Source organism: Palaemon carinicauda, chromosome 37, assembly GCF_036898095.1.
Source record: "Palaemon carinicauda isolate YSFRI2023 chromosome 37, ASM3689809v2, whole genome shotgun sequence".
NCBI lineage: Eukaryota > Metazoa > Arthropoda > Malacostraca > Decapoda > Palaemonidae > Palaemon > Palaemon carinicauda.
Genome location: NC_090761.1, coordinates 65212755 through 65239393, shown reverse-complemented (window position 1 = coordinate 65239393; position 26639 = coordinate 65212755). Strand labels below are relative to the sequence as shown.

The window sequence follows — 26639 nt, the reverse complement described above, 5'->3', positions numbered from 1 at the left end:
GTGGACATGTGGGGGTGTGACCCAATGACAAACTTGTCAGATTTTGAAGAAAATACATTGAAGTACAAGTACACAGTGGAGTTAAGAGCACAATAAGTGCTTGACTAAGGCGATCTATGCTGAATGGCCCTCTAGATTTTATTTGTATAGGTCAAAAGATTACAACGTGAAACTTCAAACTGTAAGCATGCACATAAAAAAGAAAGTGAGGTGATGAAAATGTAAGGAAAAAAAATCCGTCCACTACATTTACTAACAGAAACGTTATATGCCACGCAAATGAACTTGGCATGATACCTAATTGTATAAGGGTAGACCAAAATTAAACTTTTACATAAACACTAATTATACAATTGTGTGTGTGTGTGTGTGTGTTATATTAGCAAGGGAACATTTTAATTCTTTTCTCCTTTACCAATGACATTTACGTCACAATCGTTAACTACATAGGCCTGCTGCAGATGGCCTAATGTATATCTAACTGTATAAGTTGACCGAACAAGGTTATAAGCCAAGATTTTACTAAAGGCCAAAAGACGACAATGTAATGATATATCATTTTGATGTAGAACAAAGGGACAACTACGAATTAAGTAACTGCGCATGCGTGATTCTCATCTGCCTGTCGAGGCTGAACTTAAAACTTAGGCGACGTTCAGAAGGCAAAACGATATTTCTTTAATCTTCGGACATTTACTCAAATGATGTTATTGATGCAATACGTTTAATAAAATAAATACGTTAGTTAGGAGATATTCATATGGTAGTAAAATGTATGTGGTTATAGCAAGGAAATAACTTATAATACCCCAGAGGTGGAAATCTGAGCGAAAAATTATGGAAAATCATCGTGGATGTGGCCTCTGTGAAGGTCCTCTGCTGCCTCGCAAACATGGCGAGAGAAGAAAAGGAAGAAAATGGACGACAATCATGGCAGTATTGATATATGTAAAGGCCAAGAAATCGTCGTCCAGGTCGAAGAAGCTCAACGAGACCTCATATTAGTGACCTATAATCATGGCACTCAAGTTTTTCAAGGTGTTTTACTCGATTCTACGAAAGGGTGAGGAAAAATACCTTTAAATATGTAAGGGGGATGCCTTCGATTCTAGCCATTTTGCCATCTCAGTGTTGGAAAAGTTACATGGCTGTTGCTCCTATTTTCTCTCAAACCCCTTCTCTTTATGACTTCTGCTATATGACATTTTCATTGTTGCATAATTGCGCAGTGGTTGGAAAATAAAACTTGGGTTTTTCTGCCTTGGATGTTAAAATTGTATATTCAGGTTAAGATGAGGAGGGAGTGGCCATGGATGTCACTTTTGGGGAAATTTCTCAAATTTGGTGGGCTGGATGAAATTGAAATCTTATTTATAATCAATGACAGGACACGTTTCTTAGTATATATTAATTTTGAAATTAAATTCGGTTGTAAATTTGTAAATATGAAGTATTTTAGTGAAATTACTTTAAAACAGCAATTTAATGGTATTTTTGCTGATTATTTTAGTGTATTGTGGTATATTTAGGTTTGCTATTACATTTTACCTTTGAATTATTATAATTCACTTCAGATTCCTTATAAAAAAACTATATGGGAGGAATTTAGGAAAATAATGTAGCATTAGACAGTCTTGGCTATGCCTAACCTAGTAGACCTAGTGCATGATTTGTCTAACCTGAGGGCTAACTGTGATGCTGTATTCAGTGCTTATTTAATATATTATATTTTAACAAGGCCTAGTCACTATATTATAATTTGAACTGGAAAACAAAAGGCTAGAACAAGAGCTTAACCTTGGAAGAGCTATTGCAAGGACTGCCTGTGTTTGTAACTCACTTTGATAGGTTATTAGTTAATTATTTATAGATAATAATATGAGGCTTAAATTTCTTAACAAATATATGAAATTGGTAATTTTTGGGTGGTATATAGCATGTGCTCTGCATATCAGACCAGTTTTTTTTTGCATTTTCTTAACCCCCTGTAGAAATTTTTGTGGGTACCTTAGTGGAAACATGTACTGTACCAAAGGGAATTGTTTAAAATGCATTAAGATTATGAGCAGTGGAAAAATATATGGTTTATCAATCAAACTTTAATTAAAAAAAAAAATTTTCAAAGCCAGTTATAACAAAATATTCTAACCTTATTTTCTCTAACTTAGTATTATGTGGTATTATACCCGACCAGAGCTAGGATTGCCCACTACCCTACAAAACCAAACATCACTAAGAGGAACACTTTTGCTTTAAAGTAAAACATATACATTTTAACCATAGCTTGCCTAACAGAGGAACACTAAGCTATATATTAAAGTAAAACTGGGATATATTCTAACCATAGATTACCTAACCTAACCTAGGATACGCCAACATCCCTCTCTAATCTAGCTTTACGTAGCGTCATTTGTTCTAGTGGTAGGAATTATACTCGCTCTCTGATTGTGCATTTATACTTGTTATTATTATTTTATTATTATTATTATTATTATTATTATTATTACAAGCTTGGCTATTACCATAGTTGGAAAAGCAAGATACCATAAGCCTAAGGGCTCCAATAGGGAAAAATAGCCCAGTGAGGAAAGCAAACAAGGAAATAAACTGCAAAAGAAAAATAAAAAATAAAAAAATATTTCAAAAACAGTAACGCCATTAAATTAGATCATTCATACTTAAGGTATAAAAATTTTAAAAAACAAGAGGAAGTGCCCATTTGCTTTATATATACTGTATAGGATTTCTTGACATGTGCATCCCCCTACTGCCCCAAAAATGCTTTATACAGCATATTGTAGACAGAAGCCAAAACTGGGATCTTTTATGTTTAGTGTACAGTATCCCTTAGCCCACACAGCTAAAGCATAGCATTTAGCAAATAACTTCGTTCATTCATGTTTCGCTCTTCATCCTACAGCTTATCGTGAAATTTATTCAGTATTTTTATATCTAATTTTTATCTCCTTTTATGCAATCTCTTTTGTTATTGTTATCAGTGATTATCTATATTCTTACATCCCTGAAATAGACTGCCCATTTGACAAGGCATAGGGTGTATGCTTAATACACAGGTGTAATATTATATGGGCTTGAATTGAATGTACATATTTATAGAAAACCAACCGATATTTCTGCCTATGTACATTTTTTATTCTGTCTTACCACTGCAATATGAAAATATTTTAATTTTCTAACTATTTTTTCATGAGCATTTTGGGTATTTAGTCTTGAATTTATTAATGATGTATATTTCATTATAACAACAACAACTGCATCCGTATATTTTATTATAACAACAACAAATGCATCCGTATATTTTATTATAACAACAAATACATCCGTTTTTAGTCCACTGCAGGACAAAGTCTACAGACATGTCCTTATTCATGTCTGGGGTTTGGCCAGTTTTCATCACCATGCTATCCAGTGTAGATTGGTGATGGTGGGAGATTTTGGTCTGATCGCTCACAGCATACCAACCTAGTACTTTATTTTAAATAAAGAAATTAAGATATCGTGATGTTGTACAGTACTAGATAATACATTACCCTTTGATGATCCGAATGTATCATCCATTGATGTAGCGATTTAGAAAATTTATTTAATTTTCATTTTTAATTTTATTTCAATCTTTATTCCTTGTTAGTTGTGTTGGGAAATATCAATGTAAGTTGACACATGACGTCATTGCGAGTCATGAGTCTGACGGTGATTTTGTTATGGCTGAGGTCTTCTAGGGGCTAAAAATAAAAAAAAATGAAAAACAAAAAGAATTATGATAAAAAACTAAAAAATAATGTCTTACTGACATATTATTGATTTCAACAAATTTTCCTCCAATATTCAAATTTCATGTGCTTGAAGTGCGAGCGTGACGGCATGAGAAAGTGAAAATGAGAGAATCCTGAATTTTAATTAGCCTTTCAGGTGTTTACATCTTTTCCCCACCACATGTGAATCTTTACCATTTATTGATAACCATTTAAAATTTGCCGATTGTCGTCAGGCGGTGATCAACTCCAAAAAACAATCGGCTGCAAGTTTTGTACTAAATCAATCTCTTGGGTTTACAATATAGTAATTTATTCCTAATTATTTATTTTTCTTGAGTTGTTACAACTAGAGATTTGATAGTCATTATTTGGAATACCTTAAAGACATAGCAATACGATGTCGTCGTCCTTTATATTATTGTTATTCTGAAGGCATGTTATTGTGATTTTACTGAAGTGTTCTTTGAGCGTTTAAAATGCTTTATCACATTGATGGAGCTCAGTAAAGCCATTCAGTAAGATCCTCAGTGTGCGTAAAATATAGTCAGGTCAGCATTTAGTGGAATATATAAGGAGCATCAAAATTTTTAGGATAATGAAATGTTAAACATTATTCAGCATAAGGATAATTTTAAAGTATTTATTATGCTCCACGGAAGAGTACCCGGTCAGCAAGTTTCGAGCTCGGTCCGCCGGCCAGCCGAAGCCAGCCGCCCAGTCCTGCCCCCCAAGACACCCATTGGGAGACAGACAGGATATGACATGTGGAAGATGATGAATGGAGAAGTATTGATTTAAAAGCTCAAGATAGAAACAACTGGCAAAATCTAACTGAGGCCCTTTGCGTCAATAGGCTTAGGAGGAGATTATGATGATGATGATATATGTACCCATAGACGTAAGCTATCTGGCTAGCGGTAGTGAAACCAACTTTCCATAGAAAATAAAAGTTTAATTGACTGAAAGCAGTAGAAAAGAAATTAGTTGCTGGTTGTTAGTGTAAGGGAAATCAATTAATTAAATAAGTCAATTATCATGTTACTGTATAAGGGTATGTATTCACTCTTGTAGTCGTTTATTTATTTATTTTGTTTGTGAGCAACTTTACACAAAAACTACTGTTCTGATTTTGACCAACAAACTAGTAGTCTTGTTGGGTATGACCCAAGGATTAATCTGTAAGATTTTGGATAAAGTACATTAAAGCACAACTAAGCAGCAGCACTTTTGAAAATAATCGCAATGTTAAGTTAATGGCAAATATCCTGTTACTTTATCTTTTTGTTTGTGAACAACATTATGTAAAAACTACAGAACCAATTTTGACGAAACTTTGTAGATATTTGGAGTATTACCCAAGGACAAATCTATTAGATTTTGAAGAAAATACATTGAAGTACAATTATACCGTGGAGTTACTAGCAAAATTTGACCGCTTGGCATGGCGAAGGCATGCTCTCTACTGAGTGCCCCTCTAGTTTATGTATTAATAGCTATAGGAATTTGTGATATATACATGGGCTAACTAGTTAGCAGTAGCAAGATCAGCTAACTGAAAGCAATGGAGGGGAGAGAGATGGAAAGTCAGAGACTGGATGCCTAGGGTAACTATACTGAACTTGCAAACCTACCCTCGGAAAACTTGTTTATATTTTTGGGGCTTAATGTATACATCCTCCCAACTCCCTACAATCTGTTTGGTTTAGAGGCAAACTGCCAATGATTAACACCTGGTGGTGGTGTAAACACTTTAGCTGGCTAGTTAGAATCCAGGAAAACTCTTTCCATATATCAAACTTACTCTTGAAGCCAAAGCTCTATGAAAATTGAGTTAGCTTTAAAATACTATGAGATCTAATAATGAAAATTTTCTTATCAAAGATATTCTCCATGTTCTGAGAATACTTTTGGGTTAATGTAGCTTTCAAGAACAAATATAATTAAAAAGGTGCCGCTAAAGAACTTGATTGGTAATACTGATGGAGGCATTTATCAAATTCAATAACAGTCTTGTGACAATATTTATATTAGTCAAACTGAAAAGTTCTAAAGTTCTAAAAACAAGAATAGAGCAACATGTGCTTGATAATAGAGGAATTTATTCTAATTTTAGGTAAAATAATCATGCTGTCAATCGATCAGGTACAAAAATGTTGGCTTATTCTAATAATATGCTGTAAAGAGCATTATCAAATGCATCTTTATATAGGAAAATTTTGTAAAAACAAGAATATCATGTGGAAGGCATAAACTGAAAGCATTTATTTATAAAGAAATAATAAAATTTATAAATCTTTGAATGTAAATTGTCTGGAGATTGGACACCTGAAAATTTTAAATCTGTAATTGGAAGCTTGCCTTCAGTCCCTAACCCCTTTTACCCCCCAAAGGACGTACTGGTACGTTTCACAAAACTCATCCCTTTACCCCCATGGACGTACCAGTACGTCCTTGCAAAAAAATGCTATAAATTTTTTTTTTTCATATTTTTGATAATTTTTTGAGAAAATTCAGGCATTTTCCAAGAGAATGAGACCAACCTGACCTCTCTATGACAAAAATTAAGGCTGTAAGAGCAATTTTAAAAAAAATATACTGCAAAATGTGCTGGGGAAAAAATAACCCCTTGGGGGTTAAGGGTTGGAAATTTCCAAAGAGCCTGGGGGTAAAAGGGTTAATGAGATCCAAGCCCTTTTATTATACAGTACTATACAGTGATGTGTTTTCAGATTTTTCCTTTCCTTTTCGCAATTTCTCTAAGTTTGTTCAAACTCTTACTCTAGCATAAACTGTACTGTATAAAGTGAATTTCTGTCACTGTATCAGTCCTATTGAAGAGGTCTTCTGAATATACAAGGCAAAACCTGTCAAAGTTTATTGCAATTTCTTTTCTTTGCAGTAATTTTGTAGTTGTGCTTTACCTATTGTGAATCAAAAACAGTATTCCCTAACAATTCATTGGTTCATTACATCTAAACTATCTGCACTACAGATAATTATACAATGCTCCTTAACAGATCATATAAAGATAATTCTTTATACAATAAGCCTTAGTTATATTAGACATACTTTATTCTATACAACACTTGAACAGATCTGAGTTTAATGTAAACTTGTTGATTTTCAGGCAACTCCCTTGTGGTATATACCCTCCGGGAGGCGAATTTCCTCCAAAACCACCTCCTGACTTGAGCGCTGGTGACAATGAAGATAAACTTTACTCAGTTAAGCAAAGACACACCTATTTCCAGCAGGATGGGACACTGCAAGAACCCAATTCGAAAGATAAAAAGGGTATACAGCTAAGGAAATCCATTTCCCTCACACAACGTTTCAAAAATTCACGAATGACTGTGCGACTAAGACCTAGACAAGTGCTGTGTTCAAAATGCCAGTCTATTTGTAATGAGAAATCTGAAAATGTTAGTGGAGCAAAGGGGCAGAGGGCAACCGAGCCCCCGACTGCTGCTAAGAGCACTGCCGAAAATTCCCGAGGGAACACCAGGAGCGCACGAGATAAGAATAATCAGGATCAGCAAGAGTCGAATTCATCTCACAGTAGAAGGTCTGAAAGATCACCTCAGAAGAGTGTTATGCTAGTCCCAAAGTTAGTTAAATTAAAACCTAGTGAAATTGAGGCAGCCACAAACAGGAGGAGTCCATCCACTCGAGGTACGCGCAGCGATTCCGACTCATGTGATAACGAATTGAATCTTGGTTTGATTCCAAATCCAGCATATTCCGTTTTAGAGAATAATAATTCAAGTGAGGGTAAGGTTCCAAAATTGAAACTCTCCACGAATATTTGTACAGCATCCGAATCTCAGGAAGGTAAGAAAAAAGGTCGAATTCCCAAAATGACCATATCTACCCTTGCCATATCACCTCCAAGACATGAAGCATCCAAAGACAGTGATAAGGTCAACGATGCAAAAAGTTTAAGCATACCAAAAATGATATTGTCCACTACGGGAATAGTTTCAGAATATGTTAGCGATAAAAAAGATAAGGAAAATACTAAAATTAGGAAAGAAAGTGGTGATTCACGCACTGATGCCAAGGAATTAAGGTTAAGGTCTGGTAACATACATAAACTAACCATCACAGCAGCAGGACAAGGCTACAGCGAGTCCTTAAGTGATCGCTTGTCTCCTATTCCCAAATTAACAATATTACCTGTAGTGCAAAAGAAAGAAGTTCAGGAAGATAAAGAAGCAGCAGAAATAAAACATAGCAAAATAGTGAAAAGTCATTCAGAAGAAATTCCATCAGAGAAAATGAGTCTAAGGAAGAAACGTTCCCTTGGGTCAATGGAAGATTTGTGGGACGAAAGTGTATTTGATGAAACCGCTAAAAAACACAGACGAGAGGATTCTGAAGAGGAGAAAGAGGACGATGCAGTTAAATCAGTTTCTGAGGAGAAGGAATGTTTAGAAGGGGAAAAGCCGAAATCAACACCCGTACTAAAAATTTCTTTCGGTCCAGAAGGGAAGGGTACTGTTTTAAAAATACCTTCGAAGAGTACTGTCGTTAGTTTGAGTACACCAGAGGTAGAGACAGAAGAGGAAATTTCAAAGAAATCAAAAGACATGAGTGCCAAAGCAGCAAGGAAAGCCCTTAAGAAAGCCAAAAAGGAAGCTCAGAGAAAGGCCATGATGGGAAATGCCTCTCCTGCATCCGTAATGGGGGGAATGTCTCCTAGGTTTGGAGGCATGTCTCCTTTAAGGCTAGGGGGTGTCTCTCCAGCAAGATTAGGGGGATTTTCTCCTGCCAGGTTTGGTGGAACTTCTCCAGCAAGATTTGGGGGGATGTCTCCCGCAAGAGCAGCAGCTGTAGACCTGTCGACACGCGATTTACCAACTAAAAAGCACAAGCATAAGGTGAAGCACAAAAAGAAGCACAAAGATGAACGTCGACATAAATTCCAAGATGAAACCAAAATCCAAGTTGACATAAAGAGTGATAGTAAAGATTTATCTTGTCCTCCAGATTCTACAGATGCTGACATCCCTGTTGAAAACATAACTCCAGATGATGCGTGGAATGCTTCCGAAGCCAGAGAAGGAGCTGTTGACCTAACAAACCCTAATCTGGCTAGACAGTTGCCAAATTCAAAAGTAGTTGCTCAGCCAAGTACAACTTTACAGCAGTCTCGTCATAAACTTTCCATATCCATTAAGAGAGTAAGTAATGCTAGTTACGTCGCTTGTGACTCCAGCCATTCAGATGGGGAAAGAACTGTCACTCCAACAAGTAACAGTGCCCTGGATGAAAAAGAGAAGTCACCGGTATTGAAATGTACAGCCGAAAATACTGTACTTGAAAGAACTAAGGATAAACTTGATGTACATGAATGCTCCAAAAATGTGTTGCCAGACACAAGTTCATTTCAGGAACTGGAAGAGGATAAAAAATATTTGTCCGTTGTGGAAGGTCCTGAAAATTACAGCAATGACAATTTTTCTGCTAATACATATAGGATGGAAACGCCTGAACCGTCTCTCCCTGGAAGTGACTCTCCTGGTAGTGATGACCCATGTAATGGGGCTATTCCAGATTTTCCCAGTCGTGCTCCAAGTATTGAGGAGATGAGCCACACCAGCGCTTCCCTTCTAATGAAACTGAGTTGGCAAGAAGTGAATCATTGTAACGTTTCCGACGGAAGAATAATGAAGATTGGAGATGTTGTATGGGGCAAGATTCATGGATTTCCTTGGTGGCCAGCGAAGGTATGTATTTTTTTGTTTATAGTATAGTTTGTTATGGTCAATTAACAGAGGATAGATATTATGAAGATGGGATTGTCAAGGGAGATACTGGGGAATTAGAGAATAATTAGGTAAGGGAAAGGTTTCAAAGTATGGATGTTGAAAGTAGATCCCACTAGACATCCGAAAGACTGAAAATATTAAGGCTTTCAATGGAAAACTGAAGACTTTCTTGTTCTCTAAGTGCTTCGATAATGTGAACCTGACAGTAAACGAGCGATATGCAGTGTGAAATGCTGAATGCCTCGGAATGTATACCTTAAAATAAATGTGAAGGTCCTGTAGAGAGTAGGGTTCCCCTGCTTTATGGGACCAGAAAAACAGCCCTTACAGTAAGTAAAGTAAACTTCTTTTGAAGGCGATGAAAATTAGGGATATAAAATTGTTTTAGATATGGCTGCTCTACGATTTGATGAAGTGATGTGAGAAATTAGGGAAAGGACAGGGTGTGTAGTTGTAACATTGGTGAATAAGAAACAGGGTTGTGAATGAACTTTGAAGTGATATGGTGTTAATGAATGGTAATGAAGAGAAGTTGCTGGGACTGTTTTGTATTTGAAATTATTTTTAGGAGGAATTTGAAAGGTGATAGGGAAAATAACATAAATGAAATGGTAGAAGGAAGAAGTGGTTGATTTGTTACATAGGCCTTTGTAGTATATGTAATGGAGGGTAATAGGATGAGTAGAAAAGTAGGTGGCACTTCAAAAGATGGAGAAAAGTTTTTATAGAAACAAAAGTTTGGAATTTATTAAGGTAAAAGACTTGGTTTTGTGGCATATGTGAAGTAGAAAGTATTGAAGTACAGTACTTTAATGTCATGGTAAATGCAGATTTGTTCTTACATGTATACAAGTCCTCTTTCTTTAATAGTCTGTTTTTCAGTGTAGCCAGAACTCGCCTGTTAAAATTATAACAAGGTGTCGGTAGTTACTGGCAGGTAGCGGCGAAGCTTCACCTTATTGGTTAATTAGCCACTTTGCTTTCAGCAACCGGATAGAACAGACGTAATTCCAGCCCCCTCAACTGGCTGTTTTAATCTTTTGCTTGTCTATGGAGTTGTTTCACGATAACAGTAGCCGTTTTACAGTTGTCTGCCGATGCAATATCCATATTCTTGTTCCTGTTAGGTGGCATCCTATTTGCTGTTCATTTGCTCGTGTGTGGCCTCGTAATCCTGATCGTTGTGTTATATTGGAGGAAGAAAGTATTCCTGCCTCTGAGTTTTAAGGGGAAGGGCACTCCCTTTCTTTCCTATGTCTTCCCAATCCTGGGAAACCGCTAAGGACATGTCATCTGGTTGTGCAAGTCGCAAAGGACGTGTCAACTGGTTATGCTATTTCTTCATAGATCTTTCCCTCCCATGAGAATGTTGCATTGGCCTATACAGTATAACCCAACAAAAGATGAACCTCAAGTTCTTTCTACTCTCCAGCTCATCTTCGTGAGAGAGTTTTGCTGCTACAGTACTCGGTTTTGAAGACCAGGAAGAATGATTGATAGTTGTGTATGCATGAATCCTACCAGTGCTCTTGTCTCTCGTATGAACTGAGCTCACGTGCTTCCAGTCACGAAAATCGACAGCGCCCCTTCTTCCCCCTTCCTGGACAATCACCTTCGACTATTCCTTTATCTTCCCATCCTGCTAGAACAACCATGTGAAAGGGTTCTATACATACATGTAAGGTCTTCACGCATGCAGGAATAGGACATACAGTACTATCTTCCATGCACACGTAAGTTAACTGTGCATACTGGCTTGGAACATACAACCTTCCACACGCACAGGAGATTCACATGCTCAGTCTCCACAATCGATGACCATGGGCTAAATAATGTCCAGCAGACTTTTTTTTCCCTGCTGAGTGACCTTTTGCGCAAGATCTCCATGCATTTTGGCTAAAATCTTCCTGGTTGCCTATCCTCTCAGTGTATGTGCTCATTATGAGGAACCATGCTCATATGCATTACATGTAGGCCTACACACTGGAATCAACACATGCACCTGAAATAGAGAGTTTGTAAATGAATCCTCGGTATTCATGATCAATGTATGTAAGCATGATGACATCAATAAGGAGCGTTAAGGTGTAGGCAGACCATTTATTCATACTTAGCCTTCAGCTGACTTGACTAGCATGCCTACCTGGAACCTACACGCTCCAGGTATCCACATACAGTAACTCCATGCATTAGGTCATCAATCTTTAGGAAGTTACGCCTAAGCCTACTACTTCTTCCCAGGAGAAAACAACGTCATCATAGAAAGATCAATCAGCTGCAGCTGAATCTCCAATCGATTTCATCCTGCTTACGTTTTAAGTACTTTACCAAGAGGAACGTTAAGGACCAGGATGAACAATACGTACTCGGTCATGCAAGAGAATGAGTGCTTGCTCCTTCATCAGGAATGTGGTGCCAGCCATCTTACTTTTCCTTCTTCAGTGTGTTCTTGAAGTTTTCTACATAGGCAATTAGAAGACCACTGTACAGTATTAACTGGGACAGTGTAGTACAGTACTGTAATGTACCGAGAACGATCCACTCAGGGAAGGGATCCCAGTACGTTTTTCCCTTATTCGCGAGGTAACTTGGTACATGCCGGAAGCGTTGCCTTGTGTATGCATTTCTGTATGAGCTACTGGTGATCATACACCTGCTACCTGTTATGAGAATGAGCATATGCACTGTAGGTAGGAATGTATGACTCTGCCCTGTTTCCTCTTCAAGTACAATTTCTCTTTTGGGAGAGAGAGGGAAGTGGTGCGTGCCAAGAGCTGTCCCTTCAGGAGCAAACATTGGTATATGCCAATTATGCACCTGTGTTGCACCTCTGTTCGGCTTTGTTCCAAAGGCAGTACCCTTGACTGAATGCTGCAACTTCCCACTTAGAAGAATACATCATCCAAGATGGCCAATCAACGTACTGTAGCTACCCAGAGTGCAGCGTCATCTGTAGAGCAGACAAGAGCTCAGCATTAGGAGGAATACTTGGCCAGGTAATAAGGTAATGAGGATCTTAGTTGAGGATATCTGCAAGCAAGTTGACAAACTCATAGAAGCTTATGTTATTTTAACCAGAACACTGTAAAATAACAAAACTCTTAGGGCTGGTTTGAAAGTTTTTTATAATACAGTAATATTTGAATTTTATTTAACAAATTATTGCTTTTAAAAATTTATATACTATATAATACTATAACTGGATGAATCGGAAATGACGAAGATTCTGATAGAATGTTCCTTGTTGATGTGCAGGATTTCCAAAATTTGACATTTGTTGTTGGTTGAAGTTTGGAAATTCATATTAGCTTTGTTTGTTTTACTTGTGTTCTCTGCATACAGGAATTTGGTCGTGTGTGCTGTTCATGAAGTATCCATGGTTGCTAAAGCTTGTCTAGATTGACCAAACTTTTCAAGATAGGTGACTATGATCTTTGTTATCTATATCATATATCATGAAAATCCTCCATCCTACAATTACGCAGATCCTATCACCTGGCAAAAGAGGTGGCTTACATCATGGCATCTTTCATCTCCATTTATTGTATTGCATTTCCACTCTGCCCTATAATTAGCCAGATCCATGTGTACTTGGTAGAGACATTGGCTCACTTAGGGATTCCTTCTATCATATTTGACTTTAGCATTGCATCTTCAGGAAAGTCTTGAATTCATGAAAACATCCACAGTGATGATCTCATAGTGCATAGTACTTTGATGTAGAATTGCCTCCACCAACGAGACAGGGTAGAACAGTCAATAACATCACTGATAAGGCATCTTCGGAGAGATATTGAGAGTCCTGTTCAGATGTTTTCTGAGCAAGATACAGATATATAGCATTGCAATAGGCTTTCAGGCTCAATACCAACTTCATGGGCTTCTCTGAAGAATAAATTTTCTGTTGAGTGCAATACCCCCCATGTTGATGACAGACTTGTGAAAATCAGTTATGAGGCCTCCGTTGACAAAATAAAGATGCATTATTAGAGAAGTTTTAATTTCATTTCATCTTTGACCCTTGAGAAAACAGCCTGCTGACATTCTTTGATTTCTTTATGAATTTCCATAATCACATTGATATGAGCACATAAGTTGAAGCTAAAATACCTAACATTGCCATTATGGTAGTGTCATGTGAGGTTCCAGTAGGTGTTACTTAATTGTCTCTGCAACATTTCTGCACCCCTTAGGTGCACTTGCTGTATATTTCTCAAAAACTTTTATTTAATCAAGACTTTCTGGAATTTCTCTTCATCGTTCACTATACTATAGAATTGTACCATCTGCAAATATAATCATTCGCTTCTAACTTCTACTTTATAGTGCAACAGCAGGATTTCCCCCCAGCTGCACCTTGAGTGGCCTCACAGGCTCCAGCATCAAACTATGTAGCCCAAATTTATTATCCTTAGTGGTTCAACCAAGTGCCCCTTTCACCACCTCAAATCCACTGGGCCCTCTCACATGTTTTTCAAGCATTAAAAATGACCAACTTGCACAACAACCATTTTTTAAGGGTTTCTTCAGTACTGCTGTTGAGAAAAATACCAAATGAATTTTGTATGTACTAAAATAAACATCCTCAGTCAAATGACGACAAAAGCAGATACAATAATAGCTAGGAGATTGTATCTTTAATTCGAAATGAGTACGACATGCCAATGGGACAAAAGAGAATTGCTAACGACATCCACTCATTGTAACCACAACATCAATTAGAAGTATTTTTTATTCCTAAATGACTGCATCTCTCATCCTCCCATGCAATGATACCCTTTACATGTCTAAACTATAGAGGATTAACCTAATACGTAAACATAGATGATAAGTGAAGACTCTTTGCCTCAATATTCTATATGTACAGGGATGACACCTCTGAGATTCTTTGAAATTCTGATGACATCATCACATAAGTTTCATTCCTTGATATCCCAATAATGTCAATAGTAAACAAAACAAAAAAGTTTAAACAATAATCTTCTATATATACTTTGACATTTGGTAGAAACATGATGATGTATGGAGGCTGTTAGGGGATGGTTTAACCCCTTCATCAAAAGTTGAGGTTTCAAAGAGAATTCTCACAAAATTAGTTCAATAGAATATATTGAAATTTTTGCCTGTACTTTATTTCTGTATGGCAATTGTATGTCAATGGAAATTAAATTTATTATACTTTTTTCTTGGTAGTACTGAAAGAAATTATACATCTCAATTACTATAAGTATTTTAAAGATGTTAATTTGCAAAAATGATAGAAATTTCTGTCCATTGGTAACATGAAAGTATAATTTAAAATTTTTAGTTTTATATATTTTCTTTTTGAAGATGCTACAATAAGTTAAAATAGTTTGGCTGTTAAATTCAATCTAAACCATCATTATATTTGTTAAAAATATTAACAGCAAGCAATAAAAAAGTTGTCATTAAGCTCGTTATTAGTAAGGTAAACCATACAAGATTTGAACCTCCAAAGGGTTTTTTGCAGCCCTTGTTTCATTTGCTTTTTAGCCTTCTATACCACTATTCCCGTTTTTTCAATCCTGCTGTTTAAACTTTTTTTATATAATAAAACTTTAGGGTTTTCTACCAGTTTCACATGGCTACCAAATAGCCTCCCACTTCCCAGTGTCAGACCTTATGGCCCAAATCCATAAATCCAATCACTTAAAGGCTCTAGCAACATTGCGCAGAAAAACAGCCGGGTTTAAGATCAAAATCCTGCATTATTAAACCAACCATGGATGCAGGAGTAGCCTTAATGGAATGAAAAGTTGATTAATCTTCAGTATAAAGAATCTGTGATTCTTCCAACCCTGACGTACAGAGGAATGAAATAATCAACCTAGATTACTCTGTCTCCACCAAGAAAAAAAAAATCTATGAGAACCCTCTAAAATATATCTTTTTATCCCTTTAGATCTGATGATATACCCTTCACTGTATCCCATGTATAATTTATATATATTATTATTATTATTCCCCTCTAAGTCAGAACCCCCAGTTAGAAAAGCAGGTTTCTTACAAGCCAATGGGCTCCAACAGGGAAAATAGCCCAGTGGGGATAAGAAACAAGGAAACAAACTACTAAGTAATTAACAACCAAAATAAAATGTTTTAAGAACAGTAACAACAGTGAAATAAATCTTTCATATATAAACTATTAAAGCCGCTTATAAACTTATTGAGTTGACTACTGCAAATATTTCACTTATTGTTATGGAATATCTAGTAAACCATCTTGAATTAAAAAAAAAAAAAAAATCAGTGATTAGATCCCTGCGCTTCCAATTACAATCTGAGGGACGCAAAGATTTTGTTTTGAGCAAATGGGGCATTATATGAATAGAATATACAGTTGTGTTTCTTTTTCTAACATATATAAATACAACATACAGTTATATTTATTTTTCTAATGTTAAGCTGTCTTATCCAAAATGTAGCGCGCAATTGTAAGGAGCACATCAAATGGTTGTGTCACAGTCATACTTAGACTACAGATGAATATATCTGAACATGCTCTCAATTCATTTACAGTTGTTTACAAAAATAAACACCATCATTTATTTTAAAGAAACAAAGATAACCCTTGGTATGGTAAAACTATGCTGTTCAGTGGAATTGTAAGTGATTCTTACTATTACTGTACCTTGTAAACAGGTTCTGGTGTAGCAGCAAATTTACTTCTGTTTTTGTTGTTTAGGTCATTGCAATACGAATCTTGCGAGAAGTGAATGGAGAGACTAAGTGGCAGCAGGCACATGTCAGTTGGTATGGTTCTTCCACTCAGTCGCTGATGCCTGCCGATACGTTGCAGCCTTTTCTCCAGATGTTTAAGGTAAGATGTGTGATACACTTTACATTCATGTAACCTATGTTATTTATGCACTGTTTTCTGAAGTTGATAGACATTTACATTATTATGCTTGGAATTCAGCTATTAGTTAAGGCCATTATTTGTATTCATTCAATTTCAGATGTTTGAAATGAAAGTTGCATCCCTTAGACTCTTAGCATCTTGTCAATGGCTGGGGGTTCAGAAAGCAACTACTGTACAGTACTTATTACCAGATTATAATTTAGTTCTAAGCAATTTCATTTATCTAAATTTTATGCTCCTATTTCCATTCTATAAATAAATATGCATTTGAATTTGAATTAAACTTTGCATAGAACATGAAGGTGGGTGAGGTTGGATGTTCATCTCGTATAGGGTCTGTCCTCGCGGTGGGAGGGAGAAGGGCCTAGACAAATCAACAATTTTAAACATCTGCCTTACCTGGTAGTTATATATGTAGCTTTAGTCCCTGACGTCACGGGAGAATTTCAAAACTCGCGGCAATTGCCGATTGGGTAGCCAGGTGTACCACCGGTGCGCCTTCTACCCAGGTGCCTGGAATTATTCCAACTATTCCTCAGATCTTCCCTGCCACCTTACCTGTGACATCGTTGGAATTTGCTCGCTTTGGCCTGTGTTTTTTGCAGTTAATTTGGTGAAGTACACTTTGTCTTTCGTGCGTTTTGGTTTTGTTTTTTTGAATTTTGACAGAGTGAGTGGTTGGAATATGATCGCTATGTTCGTAAGCTTGAAAGGGGTAGGATCAGGCGAAGTAAAAGTATGTCTCGCCCTTCTAGGGATAGTTCTCCCCCCACCCCTTGTAACGAGCCTGTTGATCCTTCCCCTGTAGTGGTAGTCCCAGATCCCCCTACTGTAAAAACTAACGAACCAACTCTTAAAGACATGATGGTGGAAGGAAATCATTCGGTTTGTCAGCGCGCTTCCGCCAGTACTATGACGTCACAAGTCATGCGACGTAAACTCTACGAAGAATGACTTGCAAAATATGTAAATTCATTTCTTTTTCTTGCAAGGAATGAAAAGAAAATACTAACTTACAAAGCAAAAGTATTTAATTTTTATAATGTAAAAGGAAATATTTTATTTTTAAGAAAATATTTGTACTATTAGTATACTTTCTTTAGATAATCATCGATTTATTATCAGAGATTAAATAAAACTAGCGTACAGTCAAATTTACGCTACGTAGTACTCATGATGATTGATACAGACCCACAAAATACTTTGTATCGTTACTTAATATTTCGATAATGGGAATACTAATATTGATCGTTAGCCTATTGGATTCGCATTCAAGTCTTTGGCGAAAGAGTAGACTCTCTCGCAGCGGGCAGGACTAAATTATGGTCTGATGTGAAAGAGTTAAAAAGTGCTAAAATCAGTGCAGTGGAGGGTGCGGCTGCTCGGACCTGTCGTTCTCCTAGCCCTGGACCTCTTCCAAGCTCCCCAACCCCTGGGAGAAGGAATGTCGACAGGCGAAGGGAGGCGAGAGGCGTTAGCTCCCGAGCAGTTGTCCCCTCGAGCGTACCTGTTGACGCTTCCCGCTTCCCAGGACGCTCGCCCTCGCCATGGGAAAGGTGAGGTAAAAGTGTTATCTTTGCTGTCAGATGACGCAGCTCACAGACGGGGCTGGCGTCTTACGTATTTCCCTTCCTGCTCAAGAGGGAAGTTCTCCGGCCAAGCGGCCATCTACTTCGGTAGGAGACAAAAGAGCAGCCTGCAGACAAGAAGAGAGTTGCTTGTCATGACGCCGAGTGTCAAGATTCTAAACGCCATGACGCCAAGCGTCAGAAAGCCAAGCGTCAAGAGGGTCAGGACTCTTCAACGACCTTCCACTTGATGTCAAGAATAGCAAAAATGTGGCAGCTTTCACGAAAAACCTTAAGACTTATCTCCTTGGAATGTGTAATAATAGTGATCTGAAAACTATTAAGCCTGAATACAAATGCTAGTGAATAACTGTAAAGATACAGAGCAAGATATAAACTGGAAAGAAATTATTTTCACACATCAAGGCCCGCCTGAACGGACTCTTAGTTTCTGATGGAGGGCGAGAAATAAACCCCTAAAAGTAAAAGTAAAGGTAAGTCATAAAGCCGAGCATCAAAAACGCGGACTTAATGGCTCCGAGCATCAAGTTTTTGGACACCATGATGCCAGGCATCAAGATTTTGGAGGTCATGAAAAGAAGGAGTCGATGTCGAGGAAACAGGACGTCTCGACTTAAGTACGAGGACAATTAGAAGAAGGGAACGACGACTGTCATCTTTTCCCTGGTTATCTTTTAGAGGATGTTTCAGAAGAAGACCCGAAAAACCACCATTCTTCGACATACCTGAAAAGGCTCATGAGTTTTTTCTGGGGTCTTCCCTGAGAACTTTGTTCCTGCTGCTCCTCGTTCTCCTCGTTCCCCGCCTTCAGAATTTACGCTCGGGACATCTTTGAAGGAGTCTTTTTACGAAGATGTTTTTGTCTCGTTCATCCAAGAGAGCCTTAAAGGTTATGGGAGACTGGATGCAATCTAAGAAAGACCAGGGGAAAGACAATTTTCTCGTTTTTTCCTCCGGCCACATTAGTATTCAGGTCGAGTATTAGGTACGAAATTGGAGAAGCTCTCGGCCTGGGAGTCCCTGCCTCTGCCCAAGTGGACTTCCCGAGTCTGGTGGACGCCCCTCATCAGACGGCCATGAAAAGGACTTAAGTCTTTTGGTCAACTTCTGAGTTGGACCACCTGCTCAAAGGCATTTTCAGAGCCTTCGAGGTTTTAAATTTCCTCGATTGGATTCTGGGAGTCTTGGGGAAAAGGATGGATTCTTTGTAGGATGTTGACACAGAAGGTCTCGTCCATATTATATCATGTATGGGCAAGGTGTTGAGATATGGGGCCAATGGGTTAGCGGCACTTTTCTCAGCAGGTGCCCTTAAGAAAAAGGGCCCAAATGTGCGCTTTTCTGGCAAATGGGGTTACGCCCATGCAAAAGTCTGAGCTGCTTTATGCACCTCTTTCTTCGAGAAAGGTTCTGCCAACGTCCTTCTCGATTCGTAAATCTAAGGAGGAAACACCAACTCATCAGTTTTCTCAGCCATTTCGGGGGAAAACCTTCGGCAGAAGTAGTACCAGACCTGAAGGAAGGAGATCGAAGAGGAGAGGCTCAAGACAAAGACGAAACAGGATCTGACAGCATTCGTCTTCAGACAGCGGTAGGAGCCAGACTATCCAACTTCTGGCAAGTATGGGAGAAGAGAGGAGCAGACCTTTGGTCCTTTCAGTTGCTCAAGGAGGGATACATAATTCCTTTCCTAGGAAAACCTCCTTTAGTAGTTACTCCGATAGATCTCTCGGCCAGATACAGAGAGGTATCAAAAGTACAGGTGATTCAACAACAAATGTCGCTTTTATTAGAAAAGGAGGCAATAGAGAAGGTGCGAGATCTAGCGTCACCAGGCTTTTACAATCGCTTGTTCCTGGTTCCCAAGAACTCTGGGGGAATGGAGACCAGTACTGGATGTGAGTGCGCTCAACGTCTTCGTACGGAAGACGAAATTCACAATGGAATCAACAAAATCAGTCCTAGCGACAGTCAGAAAGGACGACTGGATGGTCTCGTTAGGCCTTCAGGATGCGCATTTTCACATCCCCATCCATTCGAACTTCAAGAAATACCTGAGAATCGTGTACAAAGAGGAGGTATTCCAGTTTCGGGATCTTTGATTCGGACTTAGCACCGCGCCTCAAATCTTCACAAAGTTGATGTCCAATGTAGCGGGAATGCTGCATTCGAGAGGTATCAGACCCTCTCTGTATCCGGACGACTGGCTCCTCAGAGCTCATTCCTACATTCGCTGCCTGGAGGATCTGCAGATGACGGATTTATCGGGGGAACCCTTTCCTCGCTAGAGCAGTTTGTATCCTTGGAAAGGCTGAATCTTCGCCTTCTTCAGTTCCATCTCAATCAGCATTAGAACAAGGGGATAGAACTGGAGACGAAGTTTATTTCCATTTCAGAGCCCATGAAGCAATGTCTTCAGTGGTAGAATGACCGCGTCAAGCTCCAAGAGGGTCTTTCTCTAGAGCAGAGGAACCCAGACCTAGTGTTGAGCTCCGACGCCTCGGACTCGGGGTGGGGAGCAACACTGGGAAAGTTGGAAATCTCGGGTTCCTGGACAAAAGAACAGGAGACCCTCCATATAAATCAGAAAGAGCTGTTGGCAGTCTTTTTAGCTCTCAAAGGGTTCCAAAATTCAGTTCTGAACTGGGTGGTGCAGGTCACCTCAGACAACACTACGGCATTGGCCTACATAGGCAAGCAAGGCGGAACCCACTCGAGGTCTCTTTACGAGACGTTGAGAGAGCCCCTTTACTGGTCAATGGAAAGGAACGTGAGTCTAGTCACAGGATTCATTCATGGGGAAAGAAATGTGATGGCAGACAATCTGAGCATAAAGGGTCAAGTCTTGTCAACAGAATGGACGCTTCATCAGGAGGTCTACCAGAGCCTGCGGCATACGTGGGGTCGTTCTTGCATAGACTTGTTTGCCACAGCAAAAACGAAGAGATCCCGAATCAATTCACATAGACGCATTCCTCATGAACTGACCTCACCTAGATGTGTACGCTTTTCTGCCATTCAAAATAGTACACAAGGTGATTCAGAAATTCGTGTTGCACGAGAGTAACAGAATGACGCTAGTGGTCCCCTTTTGGCCGACAAGAGAGTGGTTCACAGAGGTACTGGAATGGATGGTGGACACACCGAGAAGTCTCCCTATGAGAGTAGGGCTACTCAAACAACCACACTTGGAAAGGTATCACCTTGACCTCCAAGATCTACATCTAACTGCCTTCAGACTATCGAAAAACTCACGAGAGCTAGAGGTTTTTCGAAGGAAGCAGCTAGTGCGATTGTGAGAGCAAGGAGAGCTTTCACCATCAAGGTTTACCATTCCAAGTGGGAGATTTTTAAAGAATGGTGCAGAGACAACTCTTTTTCCTCTTCCAGTACCTCTGTGACTCAGATAGCTGATTTCCGTTTGTACCTTTAAAGGAGGCGTAAGTTTTCGACCTCAATCATTAAGGGGTACATAAGTATGTTAGCAGCTGTCTTAAGACATAGAAATTTGGACTTGTCTGATAATAAAGATCTCCAGGACCCTTTCAGATCCTTCGATACCACTAAGGTAGGACATCAGGACCCACCGGCTTGGAATCTAGATGTAGTCCTGAAGTGAAATTCATGCCTTCAGCAAAGCTGTAGGCTTTAGACATAACAAGGCTTTCTGCTCCTTACAGCTGGGGTTTCTAGCAAAGAATGAACGCCCTTCACAACCTTAGCCCAAGGCTTTTGAGATTCCGAACCTTGCGGATTTGCTTGGAGAGGAACTAGAGAAGGTCCTGTGTACGGTAAGAGCCCTGAAGTTTTACCTGGAGAGAATGAAGGATTTACGTGGTAAGTCAGAAGCACTTTGGTGCTCAGTCAAAAAGCCTTCTGTACTAATGTCAAAGAAGGCTCTATCCTTCTTCATCAGACACTTAATAAGGGAAGCTCATTCACTTTGTAGTAAGGCGGATCTCAAGCTTCCGAAGGTCATAGCACATGAAATTAGAACAGTAGCAACCTCTGTAGCCTTCAAACAGAATGGGTCCTTGCAGAGTCTCATGGACACAACATTCTGGAGGAGCAAATCAATGTTTGCATCACACTATTTGAAGCAAGTACAGACTCTTTACGAGGACTGCTACACTCTGGGACCATTCGTAGCAGCCAGTGCAGGAGTGGGAGAAGGATCTACCATTACAATCCCATAACCTAATACTGTGCCCTTTTTCTTCTCTTGGAACTGTTAATTTTTTATGGTTGTTTGGAGACTGGACGCAGTCTTCCACAAACATTGATTTGCAGTCAGGTGGTCACTTTGTTCCTTGAGAGTGCCCTGAACAAGGGTATTGGAGGAGGTCCTGTCACATAGAGGTTATACACCGGTTTGACAGCTCCTAGAGGTCTTCAGCCCCCTGGGTGTATCACTGGATCTCTTGAGGAAAGCAGACATAATAAGGCGGGAAATCATTGAAGTCAGCTTTCTTAACAGGTACAAACCCTCAAGTTTGTTTTTTAACTCTTAGGTAAATTTCAACGACGTTGGCTGTCTCTGACTCTCCACCAAAGGTGTCAATCAATTATATATATAACTACCAGGTAAGTCAGATGTTTGAAAATTATATTTTCATAATAAAATAAATTTTTGAACATACTTACCTGGTAGTTATATATAATTTAATTCCCGCCCTCCTCCCTCTCGAGACTAAGGGCATGGAAGATCTGAGAAATATTTGGAATGGTTCCAGGTACCTGGGTAGAGGGTGCACCGGTGGTACACCTGGCTACCAAATCGGCGATTGCAGCGAGTTTTGAAATTCTGCCATGACGTCAGGGACTAAAGCTAAATGTATAAAATTACCAGGTATGTTCAAAAATTTATTTTATTATGAAAATATCATTTTTACTTTTTATGAATACTAACTCTCCTTCAAATTTTGATAGCCAATTCATAAATGCAGATTCTTCAATGATCCTTTCTCAAATATATTACACCATTTGCAGAAATTTGATTACCTGAAGATTACTATACTGTAGATCTTATTACTGTACTGTACTTTACCTCTTGGCAACTTTCATTTCGAAGGTTGAAAGTTTCCTAGGACTTTTGAGTTCTGTTATAAGTACATCTGTTTCTCCATAGAAATAGAGAAAGTAGTCTTACTTGTTTGTAGTTTTTATTAAATATTTTAAGTTGAAGTTTCCTTAAAATCTTCATTTTACTCTAAAACAAACTTAATATTGCAGGTTCGATATAACAAAAGAAAACGGGGACCTTATCGAGAGGCTATAAAGCAGGCAACATGTGAGGCCGAGCAGACGTCGGTTGATCCTTTAATGTCCCTTCATTTGGACCATCACCAAGGACATCTTCCATTACAACACCAGTCTCAGGTCCAGCTTAGAACAAGTACTCAAGTCATGAACCAGAAATATTTAAAACCGTTGCAGTTAAACCAGCAGTACGTAGGCAATCCCCCCCAACAAATTTCGCCTCCTATACAACCACATTCAGCACCAGTATCACAGCAGCCTCATCAGTTACAGCATCAACAGCCCCCAGTGCAGCAGCAACAGCCACAACAGCAACAGCAACAACAGCAGCAGCAGCAGAAGACCCCAGATAATTTACCTGTCCTTAGCGCCTCCCCTCGTGAAGTAGATGTTGTTAGCTGAGACATGAATATTGAAAAAATGAGGCTAGACTTTGCCTCCATTTTGGTTATTGAAGCTGGACTTTAGCTTTAAAAGATTAGAGTTTCTTATAATATATATAGAGAAAATTTTATCAGGGTATTATGTTTAATGCATTGTTCCTTACAATGGTATATATTTGTTCTGGTGCTTGTGAAGAGAAATAGTACTGTTCTTTACAGTTAACTGGGTTTAATTCCATGTAGCGAATATATTTTCATTTTCCTCATTGTTTTCCATTACACATTTTAAAATTTAAGTATATTCAGAAGCTATTCCTCTGAAGGAGGGATTATTTTTTTTTTTTTTCTTGTTGAAATATTTTATCTTTTATTTTGCTACCTTTATATTCTGTAAATTGTACTTTGGTACAGGATACAGTAGATGAATATTTTATGAGAGTGCAAACACTCTCTATTGGGGCATAAGATCTTGATTTGTGCCTCCTGTATTAAAGTGTAAATATTTTTTCATATTAAATTTGAGTATGGAAGAAAATTTTCTATAATGGCTTTCATGCATATATTTAATTTTCATTTTCAGATTTTATCAGCTTTAATTTACAGAAGTGATTAAGTTTGCACAGTTTCCCCTGACAATGCATACAGTGATAAACATTTCAGGAAGCAATATTTTCCATTGTTGATGATGAATATTTAGTCATCTTGTTAATGGAGTCCCCCTTTTTTTTTTGTATTCTTATAACCTTTTTTTTTATTGTCCAGTCGGTATGTTACTTGAGAGGGAATTACAATTGTTATTTCATAAATCATTGCCATATATTTCTTCTGTATAGTTATGTTAGACTACTTCCCCTTGAAGACAGTTGTAACTGTTGTGCCATCCATAACATAGTTCAGTTATTCTGTGAAGTAGTGCAAACATTACCTTTCTTAATCTTTCACAGAAGTGATATTTTTCTTGTACGGAAGTGTTAGCATCCTGCAATGACAAGCTTTTACCTACTGCATATGATCCAATCCTTACCTGTGGTCGCCGGGATGTGAAGTCGTATGAAAGGCATCCGTTCTGAATATTTCATTTTGAATATGAATTATCGTTGTTACTTTTAACAAGACGGACTAATATTGCTAACTTCAAGCATTCAGTTTCATGTTTTCTTGTTTCCTGTAGTCATTGTTCATATTTTTATTATTTTTGCTCTTAGTAGCTAAGGCACATCCTTAGTTGGAAAAGCAGGACAATAGAGGGTAGTGTGGATCCAGCTAGTCTAGATTTCACAATAACAGAAGTACCTCAAAATGATCTAAACCTGCTTCTTGTTACATCTCCCAAAAATATTGCTTTTCCATTTAGCAATATATTTATATAAGATTATTTATATTCTGAAGTACTTTGCATCAATAGGCATAGGAGGAGACGATGATGATTTATATTCTTGCCCAGCAATCAATTTTGGAAGCCTGTTTTGTGGCCTGTACTGTGAATGCATATTACATGAAATACAATTTTGAAATAGCTGTATTAGTATTTTTCTGGTTTGTATGCTAACTTATGCCGTGACATGTATTCCAAAGTCTATTTGCCCTGGCTTGAGTCCTTATGGGCTGTTTTGAATCCAGGACTCCCATAATCTGTTTGTAAAACCCCAAATGTATTTTGACTACTTTGTCACTAACCAAGACCATAGCACTTATGATTACAGTAACTACTATCAACTTTTTTCTAGGTAAATATGAGTTAGGCTGAAAAAGGTTGTACAGTAGTCTTCAAAGTAGATAAAATGGGTTAAATTAAATTTCTTATTTTGAATCAGATTAAAGAACTGCAATATGTTCTTTATGCGGAATCTGGGGCTTAAATCTTTAGCCTGCTAATAATCTAACTTCATTTTCAACTTTTAAAATTTAGCTACCTAAAGTGGCCAGATGAGGAAAGTCACTTATTATAGGCCAGAGTGAGTATAAGATATTTAGTATTGTATTGTCGCAAGAGGCAGAAAATTGCTACGAATGTCATTTCCCTAAATTAACTGTTCAGTCGCAGACTTTATCTGTGAAATTTACGATAACTCGGTTTGAACTAAGTACGTACTTAATGAATAGCTAAACGCTATGAACTATTTATCATTAAATCATAACACGGAGTCAATGTTTATGCAACTTTTTGCAGTACCCACTGTATTAAATAACAGAATTTCACATATTTTGAATCTGTAAATCATCTGAAGCTTTTAATTAGAAGTGAGAAAAGTGTGAATAATGAAATTGAGCATAATAATTGTATCGGTATTCTACAAATTTGTATTCGTAAACAAGCGCATAAAATATAAAAAGCAAAGCTGGTTTGTTGAATGCTCATGGACTTTAAGGTATTTTGTAAAACAGTAAAATTATATATCCAGTGTTTATTACAACTTCATTTTTATGGTAATTGGTTAGTAAATATCTTGACTTACTTGCAAGGCTTTGGGATTTTTCATTGATATTATGGTATTTTATTTTCATAGTTATAACCCAGTAGCCTAAACTTAAAAACTTTGCTAATGAGGAATAATTTATTTAGGTCAAGTGGAAATTTTTTTGCTCTGAATAGTCTAGGGTAACTTTTCGGTGCAAGATAGTTGGGGGAAGAAAAGAATTTAAGTATCACGTACAAGAGTGTTTAATGACAGTATAGTGCAGGGTATACAGTACGATCAGCTATGTGGCAAATAAAATGTAATCGAGTATAGTATGTTTGATATCTCATAACATCAACTAAAATTTATTTGGGGATGTATCGTCAAAATAATAACTTTGATAAATTTACAATTGCCATAGCAAGTTAGTGAATAACACACATTGGGAAAATATACATTCCTGTCTTTACTTTGTGCTTGATAAAATTAAACTTCAGGCCAAGTTACTGTAAATGATACATGCCTCCTTCATAACCTCACAATATGATGCTTTAATTCCTTTTTGCAGAATGCAATTTA

At 37.9% G+C, this 26639-nt stretch overlaps 1 protein-coding gene across 1 annotated transcript; it reads left to right on the top strand.

The window, feature by feature from the left end:
* Positions 1–666: 666 nt before the first annotated feature.
* LOC137629739 (PHD finger protein rhinoceros-like) lies at positions 667–25071 on the top strand. The gene is made up of 4 exons (XM_068361333.1): positions 667–1063; positions 6904–9505; positions 16254–16388; positions 23252–25071. Exons 1-4 carry the CDS (start codon positions 918–920, stop codon positions 23678–23680), a joined length of 3312 nt encoding a protein of 1103 aa, XP_068217434.1. The 5' UTR covers positions 667–917; the 3' UTR covers positions 23681–25071.
* The last annotated feature ends 1568 nt before the right edge of the window (positions 25072–26639 follow it).